At 42.9% G+C, this 11,216-nt stretch overlaps 1 protein-coding gene across 1 annotated transcript in view; it reads right to left on the bottom strand.

Moving 5' to 3' along the window:
* The window catches only part of MGAT5B (alpha-1,6-mannosylglycoprotein 6-beta-N-acetylglucosaminyltransferase B), a 311,177-nt gene that overhangs the window by 114,893 nt on the left and 185,068 nt on the right, over positions 1-11,216 (bottom strand). The window contains exon 5 of the mRNA XM_042455871.1: positions 5,005-5,078. Coding sequence (XP_042311805.1) covers positions 5,005-5,078 — 74 coding nt within the window. The remainder of the gene's footprint in view (positions 1-5,004; positions 5,079-11,216) is intronic.

The following is an 11,216-nucleotide window of genomic DNA, read 5'->3' on the forward strand; positions in this document are numbered from 1 at the left end:
CATGGGATTGAAAATGGGGACAGGGGCAGATCTGACCCAAATGCCCACAAATACACACAACACACAAAAAAGAGGTTTTTTAAAAATTGACACTTTGGGGCATTTTGTGCATGGCTCTTTAAAAAAAAGGAGGGGGGAGGACACTTTCAATGCCCCTGCAAAACGTCACCATGACGATCGTTTGATTGACAGCCAGCACCTTTGACAGCAGGCACAGAATGCATTTGATTTAAAATGCCCCTCTTTTGTAGTGGGCACTTGCTAACGGAGAGATTCGGGGGAGGGGCATCCGAATCAGCCCAGTTCCTTCCAGATCTTTGATGCCAGTCTGAATGGGGCCTTGGATTTCATCAAGGGATATGATGCCGTATCACAGGGAAAATTTTGACAAAGAAACTATGTCAAGACAGTTCTGCCTCTTGTTAAGAGGAAGATGCAACTGAGAGGATGCAGTGAAAAGGAATCCTTTCAGACTGGTGTAGCTGACAAAATGTCTCCTGACCTTTCTGTCACAGGAGTAAATTCAACAGAAACTGTACAAACAGTTCAGAGTGACTAGACTGCCAAAGGGATAGCTATGCTAGTCTGTTGTAGCAGAAACACTAGAGAATCATGTGGCACCTCAAACATGAAGACACTAACAGATAGATTACACAGCATGAGCTTTTTGTGGACCAGAATCCACTCCATTTGACCCATGGAGCAGAAGAGATAAATTGTGATAAAATTTTGCTCATGGCACTAATCAAGAGGATAAAATTACCACACATATACACATACATGTATAAATTCATAGATTAATTTAAATGCTCCCTTCCTATATGTAAGTGAAATATCACATGAGAAACAGGTGTAAAAAACTGAATACACTTCCTTCACCTCTTAGAAATGCTTTTGCTAAAATGCAGAGGAGATCATGCCAAGAAGCTCTGGTAGTATCAGTCAATTTGCCTCTCACAAAGCTCATCCTGCTTATCACTGTGGTCAGCACCACATGGTTCATCACACAGCAAACAAGCAAAATTCGCAGCACTCACCAGAACAAAAGCATGTTGGCTTGTATGTGTCAAAAGTGGCAAAGTGAGAGATCAGCATAGAGGCACAGTGGCATAGAAAAGCAAAGCAACCATCCTCATCCTAGGGAGGTGGAAATCTAGCACGGTTCTCAGGAAGTGATTTTGCATGCAAAGCAATAACCACAGGCTTCTCTGTGTAGATCTATCATCCCCTGTAATTGCTGGTGCCAGCCTCTTCCAAACTTAACTACACAAACGAATCCACTCAGGAGACAGCCTTCCACTCCCAATATGTAAAACACACCAATCACCCAGACAGGAGATCGAATTACTGCCTCCAACAATTAAATTACATTTAAAATTTAACCCAGCCTTGGAAAGAGATGGCAGAAAATGACCACTATGTAGCTGGGACAGAGTAATGTGTCTTGTTAATCTAGCAGTTAATTCTTTTTGTCAAGTATCTCGATCAGTAGCATGTAGGTTTAAATAATGGTTCATGTTCCTCACGTGTGTGTATGTAATTAATTTTTCTTCATTTTAAATATGTGTGTGTAAATACACAGCTATACTCCAACACACCACCATCCAATCTAATGCCTATGCTGCATAGACATCTGAAAAATATTTGCAAATTTTCTCATTCTTGTATGAAAAGGTGTCTCAACCTGTCTCGATACATTACAAATGTCTGACAAAATAAATTAACCGTCAGATTTACAAGATTAACAAAACATGTCAGTTAAATTCCTTGAATTGTTCCTGTTACATTTTCAGCAAAATGCATCATTTTGTACAAAGTATAAAACTACTGTATTTTGTGCAGGAGGCAATATTTCTGTGCAATAACCTTTTTGTATTTCCAGAAAATATAATGTTTTGTAGAAAACCTGTTCAGCCCCATATGTGAGAATGAAATGAGCAGATTTACATCCCTAGCCCTGTGTTAAAGTTAAGGCTATGTACTTTGCTCAGCAAAATGTAATCTGAAGCATGCATCAGGTTGCAGTGCTTAGTTTGTTCCCCAGGCGAGAGATAACACTCCAGAGTAAAACAAGCAATGCAATAAATCCATTGGAGCTTCCTCACAATTGCTGGCATATGAATAATTAATATAGATGTAAATGCTACATTAGCACATTAATCATGCAAGGCAGGGTAACCTAGTTGCTAAGGCTTTACACAAAGGAGTCATGTAACCTCACTCCCTCTCTGCGAATATTTGTTTTTGCTATTTCATTATCCTAGCCTGCTCTATTGCTTGATTCTTTTGCATAGGAAATATTAACTATTCTCCATTTCGAGCCTTATCACACGTGAAACAGGAGCCCCAATTCGAAGTACTTTTGTAGCAAGGGTGAAGCAGGATCACTTCGAATCTAAGGCAATCACGCGATGAATTATCACACGTGAAGAACAAAATTGTAGTGATTCCTGAGTCAAAGCAAAGTGAGAGCACTTTGAATTACCACAACAGTACATACCATGCGGATTCAACTATTCGAATTGGCACTCTTGCACATGTTCAGTGCAAGAACGATGAACCCATCGAGACCTTTTACACTTCCGGGGTGAAGAAGGGGACCACTTTCTGGTTCCACCTTCATGTGAATGCAACCCTCACGTGAATTGTTACTGTCATCTTTAGCCCCAGCTTCCGATGGCCTCCTCCTTTGCTCCCATCTCTCCCTCCAGCCTCCTGTTTCATTCCTTCCATCCCTGTCATCTAGATCTAAATCTACCCTCCTTTTCATTCCCTTCACCCCCTCATCTAGATCTAAATCTACCCTCCTTTTCATTCCCTCCACCCCTGTCATCTAGATCTAAATCTACCCTCCTTTTCATCCCCTCCACCCCTGTCATCCAATTTATTCCCTCCATCCCTTTCCAGTTTCACATGAATGTTAGCCTCATGTGAATAATAGGGAATGTCACCTATCCCTACATTCCCTCTGCTCCATTCGAATGTATCACCTATCTCTAAATGCCCTTTGTTTCATTCATCCCTGTCATCTACATCTAAATCTACCCTTCCGAGCACCGGAAGCAAATAAGGCAAAATTGCAGTGCAGCATCATGGAAAATATGGGACCTTGGAGGGTTGGGGGGGGGTGTACCAGGAAAGAAGCAAAGTTGTATTCCACACCAGACCAATTTGGAGTGAAATTGAAGTGAGCTTAGAAGCAATTTTTGTGAATTCGCTTATTACCAAATTCACCAAAATGAGGAATCACTTTAGATTCACTGCAGAAGCGCCTTGGAACGACCCCCCATAGAAAGCAATCATGTGTGGTAATACATCACGTTATCATGTGAATTCGCATCATTGGACCCGCAGTGGCTTCGGATCAGAGCTGCAAAAACCTCAGTGTGATAAGGCTCTTCTAATAGTACATCAACCAGCAGAAAGATCAAGTTCTTCTGGGTTTGTGTGTTATTCTTCCACTTTTATGGATTTCTAGTTTTCCTAAGATGTAACCGAGTGTTACTTGCTTTTTAAAGAATATAGTGTTTTTAATGTTTGTGAATACCCTTTTAAAAAATCTTCATCATTACAAATTATTGTACCCTTGTGAAATGCGTCACCTGCAGAGTTTATATCCTGTTTTTATATGAGCCAGTGAAGCAGGGCAACAGTATTTCAGCCATTTATAGGTAGGAACCAAAGACAGTGCATTGTACTGCATTGGTCCCCACTAGAGCAGACCCATTAAATTCAAATAGTTGAATCCTGAGTGAACAGATAGGTAAAACACATTTATTTAATGAGTCTACTCTAGTAAGGTTTAACAGCAGGATTTAGACTAGAATGGTGGCACAGCACTGTTCTGAAACAAATGAGAATGAGGACAACACTTCCATCCCTCCTTGGGCCTGTTGGGGAAGGAGTGGAAACTGCCACCAGCTGAGACACTAGCAAAAACAAGAGTCACTATCAGCATGGCTGCAACATAAATAGCAATGGTGAAAAGGATGAGCAGAGAGTGGGTATTTAATGATGATGATCAATATTAGCAGAAGCAGAAACAACAATAGTGTGCATGTCTCCCATTAATGGTATATGACTGCATCCAGTGCATCTTCAGCAAAGTCACCATCCTTTCACTGTAGTCCAGGTTAGGTAAAAATATCTCAGAGACACGTGTGAATTTTGTCTCTGTGTGCTCAGAGCTTGTACTTCAGCTTCCATTCACCCATTTTTTGAAATGCCATGATGAAATACTTTCTGAACTGAGTTCAGATTAGTTTTGACCAGTTTCCTTTTAAATAAGAACTAGAAGATTTAAATCCAAACAAACCTGAACCTTTAATCAACTTCAATTCAAGCCATGATTTCAAACATGGTTATTCTACTGGTTCTGATGCAAACTGAAAGTATGGTCAGTTAAACCAGGGAGTCTTCAGTCATGCCCTGCTATTAGAAAAGAGTGGGAAGGGGTGGAGTGGGAAGATGCAAAGCCCATGTGTATCTCTCAGCTCAATGTGTGGAGTTGCGCAGAAGCTAACAAGACATATAAGGACCGTCTACCTTGGTACTGTCACACTGTAATCCAGGATAGGAGCCATCTGAGCTTTCTGCCTTTCCTTAGTACTTCTTGCTAGACTGTAATGGGCTTAAAATTTAAACTAGTTCCAGTTAGATAGCAAGGTTTTGATTGTATCTGATAACCCGTTATGTGCTGGTTCCCATATCAGTAGGGTCATAAATCCACTCCACATTTTAATCCAGGAGGTCTTGAACCCTTTCCCCAAATGAACTTCGGTATCTTGGACAGCTCCTTTAAAGTTTTGACTAAAACAAGGACCAGATTCGCCACCCCAGTGACATGGGAGCCATAGTGATGTTTAGCAGTTTTGTATTTCTCTGGAAAAGTGTGCAAATCCACAAACATCCTCCTTCCTTTTTAAAATTTCCATCCAGAAAGCAACATTATCTTTCCCCACATTTATTCTGATGGGAGCTTGACTCTGAATTTTGCTTACTCACCTCCACTTTTCCAGAGCAGTCAGGGTACTTGGCATCCCTTGGCACCTCACACTGGTCCCGTCTGCCTTCTATTGCTGTTGAGTACAGACATACATAGGGGAATTATGTAAGAGGCAGAGGAACTAGCTAAGAACCTTGATCCTGGTGCAGACATTAGGTTTCTAAGAATGCCAGCTTTTAAAAGGGAAGATTATAATTATCACCATTATTGAAAAAGCAAATTGTGCTACCTTTTGCAATTGCTGGCATCCTATATTAACACATATTTGAATTACCAAATGACCATGGAAAAAGACTAGCTTTGCTAAGGCAAGCTGACCCTGCTGGCCTCCACAATAAATGTTAAATAGTATTATTTTTAAGGGGGGGAAATTATAATTTTATGTACAATATTGTATATGGATGTTTTAGTTGAAAGCCACTTTGATTGTCTTGCTAGAGAAAAGCAGGATAGAAATAAAAGTTTTATTATTATTATTTATTAAAGAATTCTCATATCTAGGATCAAACATTGACCAGAATGGAGACTGCAGTCAAGAAATAAGAAGAAGACTAGGGCGTTTATCAGACGGGGTCTTTGCAGCTCAGATCTGGAGCATCTGCGGATTGGGCCATTCGCAGGATCAGGCCATTTGCATTCACATGATAACGAGATTGTTTTTTCATACCTGGTTGCCCTTCCATTGCCCTTCCGAACTGAGGGGGAATCGAATGGAAGTCACGTGATGCGGATTCAGGCAAAGAGGAGTGAGTGCAAATTGTACTTCCACACCGGTGCATACCATGGGGGATTCAATGATTCAAATTGGGACCTTTGCACATGCTCAGTGGGGCCCTGAAGGCATCCTGAACCTTTGCACTTCTGGGGCTAAGAAGGGAGCCTGACTCCACTTTCATGCAAATGCTAGCCTCACCTGAATGACAGCTGCCCCTTTTTTCTTCCTCCCTTCTAGTTTCCCTTCCCTGGCAGCCAAATTCAAGGGGTCCTCCATGTCAGAGCCCTGATCCATTTCATCCACATCTACATCTATCCTAGTGGTCCCCAAACTGTGCCCTTTAAAAGATCCTGGACTTCAGCTCCCAGAAGCCTCAGCCATGTTGGCCAATAGCCTGGGATTCTGGGAGTTGAAGTCCAAAAGCCCTTAAAGAGCTATATCTATATCTATATCTATATATATCTACATCCATCCTCCTGTCATTCAGTTGCCATCTCTTAGGTTGCATCCACACTGGGGAGATAATCCAGTTTAACTGTCCTGGCTCAGTGCTATGGAATTCTGGAAACTGCAGTGTCCAGCGACATTGAGCCTTCTCTGTCAGAGAGCTCTGGTGTATGTGTGTGTGTGTGTGTGTGTGTGTGTGTGTATGAGTGTATGTATGTGTGTGTATATATATATATATATACACACACACACACACACACACATACATATATGTGAGTGTGTGTGTATATGTGTGTGTGTGTGTGTGTGAGAGAGTGTGTGTTTTGTGTGTGTGTGTATATATATATATATATATATATGAGTGTGTGTGTGTGTGTGTGTGTGTGTGTGTGTGTGCATATATGAGATAGATGACGAGATTGACAGGAGGATGGATGTAGATGTGCATGAAATGGATGGGGGCTCTGACACGGAGGATCCCTTTGCATTTGGCTGCCAGGGATATGTGTGTGTGTGTGAGGGAGAGAGAGAGGCAGGGAGGGAGAAAGTGCTGCTGGCCAGGCTGCCCTGCCGAAGTTACAGCGGAGAAGAGGAGGGAAGGAGAGAGAGAGCTCCAATGGAGCCCCAGTTGCCCTGAAAGCGAAAAGAGCCACCGGAAGAAAATGGGGCAAATCACAGCAGGGCATCATGGGAGATTTGCAACCTGGGGTTCTTGCAATGGTGGTCGGGAGCACAAGCAAATTGGGATTCCACACCAGACCAATTCGCAGTGAGATCGAACAGAGCCCCAATGCGAATTGCCTCAATCCACTTATTTAGCACACTCGCCAAAATGCGCCAAAATGAGGAGCAGTAAGGATTCCATTCAGAAGTCCCGCGGAAGGGGCTCACATTTAAAGCTACCAGGTATGAAAATACATTCTCGTTATCACGAGAATGCGAATGGCTCAATCCGCAGATGCCCCAGATCTGAGCTGCAAAGACCCCATCTGATAAACGCCTAGGAATGGGAAGGGTAGCTATGAAAGAACTGGAAAAGATACTGAAGAGCAAAGACATACAGTACAATTGAGTACTAAAGTCAGAATTGTTCAGGCCATTGTATTCCCAGTTACCGTGTATGGATGTGAGAGCTGGACAGTGAAGGAAGCAGAAAGAAAGAAAATCAACTTATTTGAAATGGGGTGCTGGCTAACAGCATTTAGGATACCATGGACAGCCAAGAAGACAAACAAATGGGTTCTTGAACAGATCAGACCAGGGCTCTCCTTGGAAGCAAAATTGAGCCTATCGTACTTTGGCCACATAATGAAAGGCATAGATCACTAGAAAAAACAATAATGCTAGGAAAGGTAGAGGATAGAAGAAAGAGAGTAAGACCACAAACCAGATGGATAAACTCAATCAGGGGGGTTATGGACAAGGGCTAGCAGGATCTGTGCAGTGGAAGATAGGGATTTTTGGAGATATCTCATCCACAGGGTCACCATGAGTCAGAACTGATTTGAGGGCAGCTAACAACAACAACAACAACCTAGGGGGCCTTGAAATCCCACAAGTATTTCTATCAGCATGTTTGTCTTGGATTCAAAGAGCTGGAGAACCTTTTGTTGACCAAGGAAGTAGCTGGGCCACTTGCTTTAACCATCTCTGTTCCTGGTAAGGGTTATGCAAAGGTCCCAGAATGTCCAAGGGTTTTTGAAGACATATATATTTTACCAGTCTCATATAACCAATAACTCTTTATAGACAGGCACTAGAGCAATCTAGCAGAGAATACTGCATGACTCAAGAAAACACAGATTCATAGGATAGCATCATGACATTTAAAATATAATAAGACAGATATGACTGTATGCTGTTTAAATAAATTAGGTATATGATGCAGTTACAATCCCAGAACAGTCAAAATTCATTCTGACTCATTTCTATCAAAACTAGACAATGTATTTTCCAAGTTTTAGGAGTGCTTGCACCAAATTATCTCACTGGTTTCCTCTCTTACTGCTGAAAGGAGTAATCATCACCTTTATGCTCCTCTTCCTCTTGTCTTTCACCAATCACTATACATTCACTAGCCTCTCCCTCTGGGTAGGGATGGCTAGTGGATTCATTAAAGCAATCTACTTTTAGTTTTACAGTTTTTCCCCTGCAGCTTCTCCATGTTTTACAGGGCCATTCAGACCCAGGACCCTCTTCCCAATAGAGATTAGGCAGCAGAAGAGCTCCCATGCACCATAGAGCGCCTCTGGAGGAGTGCCTGCTGTCTTACCTGGAGGAGCCTGCTCACATGAGGAAGGGGAAGAAGCATAGATGGCAGGGTCTAGTCAGAGTCAGATGAGACCAGTAGCCCTGCCCTGGAATCTGAGCCTGGACCATCACATGCTGACTTTCAAAAAAAGAAGTTGGAGGTGGAGCTCCTTCATCCTTTGGAGCAGTACGGACTAAAACATAAACAACAAAGGCACAGGCAAAGGCTTGGCCTGACTTAAAAGGAAAATAGTTGGATAATGAGACCAGCTACTCTGGGTTTCAGCTGGCTATAAAGTAGTGCAGCCACTGTCTTTGACATCATTGCATCCCCTGCTCTCTAGTTTATTGAGCTTTGGCTAGCTTTTTGGATTCTTTTCTTTGGTTACTCCCTGACTGGCTTTTAATCCTATTTGGACTGCTTTCCATGACTATTTCCTCTATTCTTCTGCTCTTTTGTATCCTCTGTGTATGAACCTGGATTGGCTTGGTTTCTCCTTTGTTTTTTGAACGAAAACTGTATTCTTCTGGGTGTTTGCAAAAACAAGAGAAGTAGCCCTAAAACTGATTCACCACTCCATGACAATGGATCCACCAACAGGCCATTCCTCTAGACCAACTGGTATCACCTCCCAAAGAAAGAGAAAAAGAAGGAATGTGAAAGCTATTTTTCCATTTCCTTGGTGTCCCACCACTTGTTCAGACAAGGCAAGTGAAGAGGGTGCAACAACAAGGAAAAGACGCAGCAGAGACAGGGGTATCTAGGGACTGGCAGTGGCAAAGTGCTCTGTCAAGCCCAATTTTGGATATTTCTCTGTTATTCCTGCAGTGAGAAAGCTAAAAGAAGGAAACTGGCAAGGGTGTTATAAACTATTTATAATGTGTTCCATTTGTTTTCACGAACAAATTGCTGAAACCTATGCAATTATTCATGTCTTTAGTGTTAAATAAGGTCTTTGCCACCCTGGTTCATTAGGAACCTTAGCTGCAGATTAAAGACAGACATTAAAAATTGATAATAGAACAGGAACAGACAATATTTTATTGACTTCCTCGCACTTCTCCTCATGTTCAGAGAGAGATGGCAGCAAAAAGCCATTTGGAGCATGGAGCCACAGCTGGACGAAGAAGGATGAGCAGGAAAGCCGATACTTAATACTTGAGGGTCACAGCTTGACAGCACGGTGAGACAACTAGTTGGAAAATGCTTTTGAATCTGCCACATTAATTATCATAATGAAACCCATTTGCAATTTCAAAGTATTACTCTTTGTTTCAGGAAGGCAAAAGCTTTATTTCCCAGACTGGATGATAAGGCTCTTTAAAGAAAAGAGGAATGGTCAAGTGGCAGGGTATGAACGTCTGGTCTGGCAAGAACAGTGTGATGATATTAGGAAGAAAAGTGTCCTCTGAGAGGGGATGGGAGGGAAGCAGTTCTGAGGAGCACCAGCAAAAGAAGTGAAATCTAGGGCAACAGTCAGTTTGCTATTATGTATAGCAGTAAAAGACATGCAAAAAGGACAAAGCAAAATAGGTGAGCCCTCTCTCTCTCCCACACACACATACATGAATGTGCATACACAAATACACATCCATACACATTCGTACTCTCACACATGCTCATAGCAGTTCCAGCTGGTGTATCAGAGCAATTTGTCTCTTGTTTGCCAGCTTGATGAGATTCCCTACTGGCCATAAGACATCCAAGAGCTTGTTCCCACTAGGGGAAACCCCGCGTTCTGAATCGATTTCATTAGGCAGCGTGCCCATTAGGATTCGGTTTAAATCTAGAACAGTTCTAGACCAACCCGGAATCGTTCCCACAAGAAATCGAATCCAGAAGCAGGTTAAAATTTAAATCCGTGTTTTCCTCATTTAACGCGTGTTAAAAAAACACTAGGGTCCTACCTAGTGTTTTTCCCTTGATTCGAGTTAGGAACCGGAGTATTTAGATGAGAACGATAGCATTGGAATCGGGCTAGAAGGATGGGAGGAGCTGACTGCGATGGGGGCTGTCATTGGGGGAGTTGCCCTTTCTGTCCCCTTCCGTCGTGGCTGTCGCCATTTTTTCTTCCCTCACCCCTTTGTCCGCTGTGGTCTTTCAATAAGAGATAAGGATTATTTTTATTTTTTATTTTAATGGTTTACAGGCGCTTAATCTCTTCAGCGCTTTAAGCGCCTGAAGTCCCGGCTGCTCCAGCGCCTGCATCTGCAAAGGACTACAAGACTTCTCCCGGTGGATTGCAACCTCCCCTCTGTGTGGGGAGAGCCCATTTCTAACGGAGGAGAGGCAGGAAGGGAAGGCTCCTCTCAAAGAGGCATTCCCTGCCCGCTTGGGCTCTGATCTCGCCCAGGCAGGGAAGGGAAGCCTCCTCGCGAGGAGGCATCTGATCTCGCCCAGGCAGGGAAAGGCTCTGATCAATGGGGGGGGGTAGAGCCTTTCTCCCTCTCTTTCTCAAACGGAATCTGCCTTCTCCTCCAACCCTGGAAAGAGAATCTTTGGGAAGAGTGCTCCCTCCCTGCTTTTCCAGCAGCCTCCTTCATTGATCTGAAGGGACATGAAGCGGGGATGCTGCCCTGGAAAACCTATCCCATAGTTCCTCTGGAGAGAGCTTTGGTTTCCTACTAAATTCGCATTGCCAGCAGCCTCCTTCTCATTGATCTCTGTGGGCTCTCTGAAGGGGTTCTGCCTGGCTGTCTTAGGAGACATGAAGCAGGGATGCTGCCCTGGAAAACCTATCCCATAGTTCCTCTGGAGAGAGCTTTGGTTTCCTACTAAATTCGCATTGCCAGAAGCAT

The sequence above is a fragment of the Sceloporus undulatus genome, chromosome 2 (assembly GCF_019175285.1).
Source record: "Sceloporus undulatus isolate JIND9_A2432 ecotype Alabama chromosome 2, SceUnd_v1.1, whole genome shotgun sequence".
In the NCBI taxonomy this organism is placed as follows: domain Eukaryota; kingdom Metazoa; phylum Chordata; class Lepidosauria; order Squamata; family Phrynosomatidae; genus Sceloporus; species Sceloporus undulatus.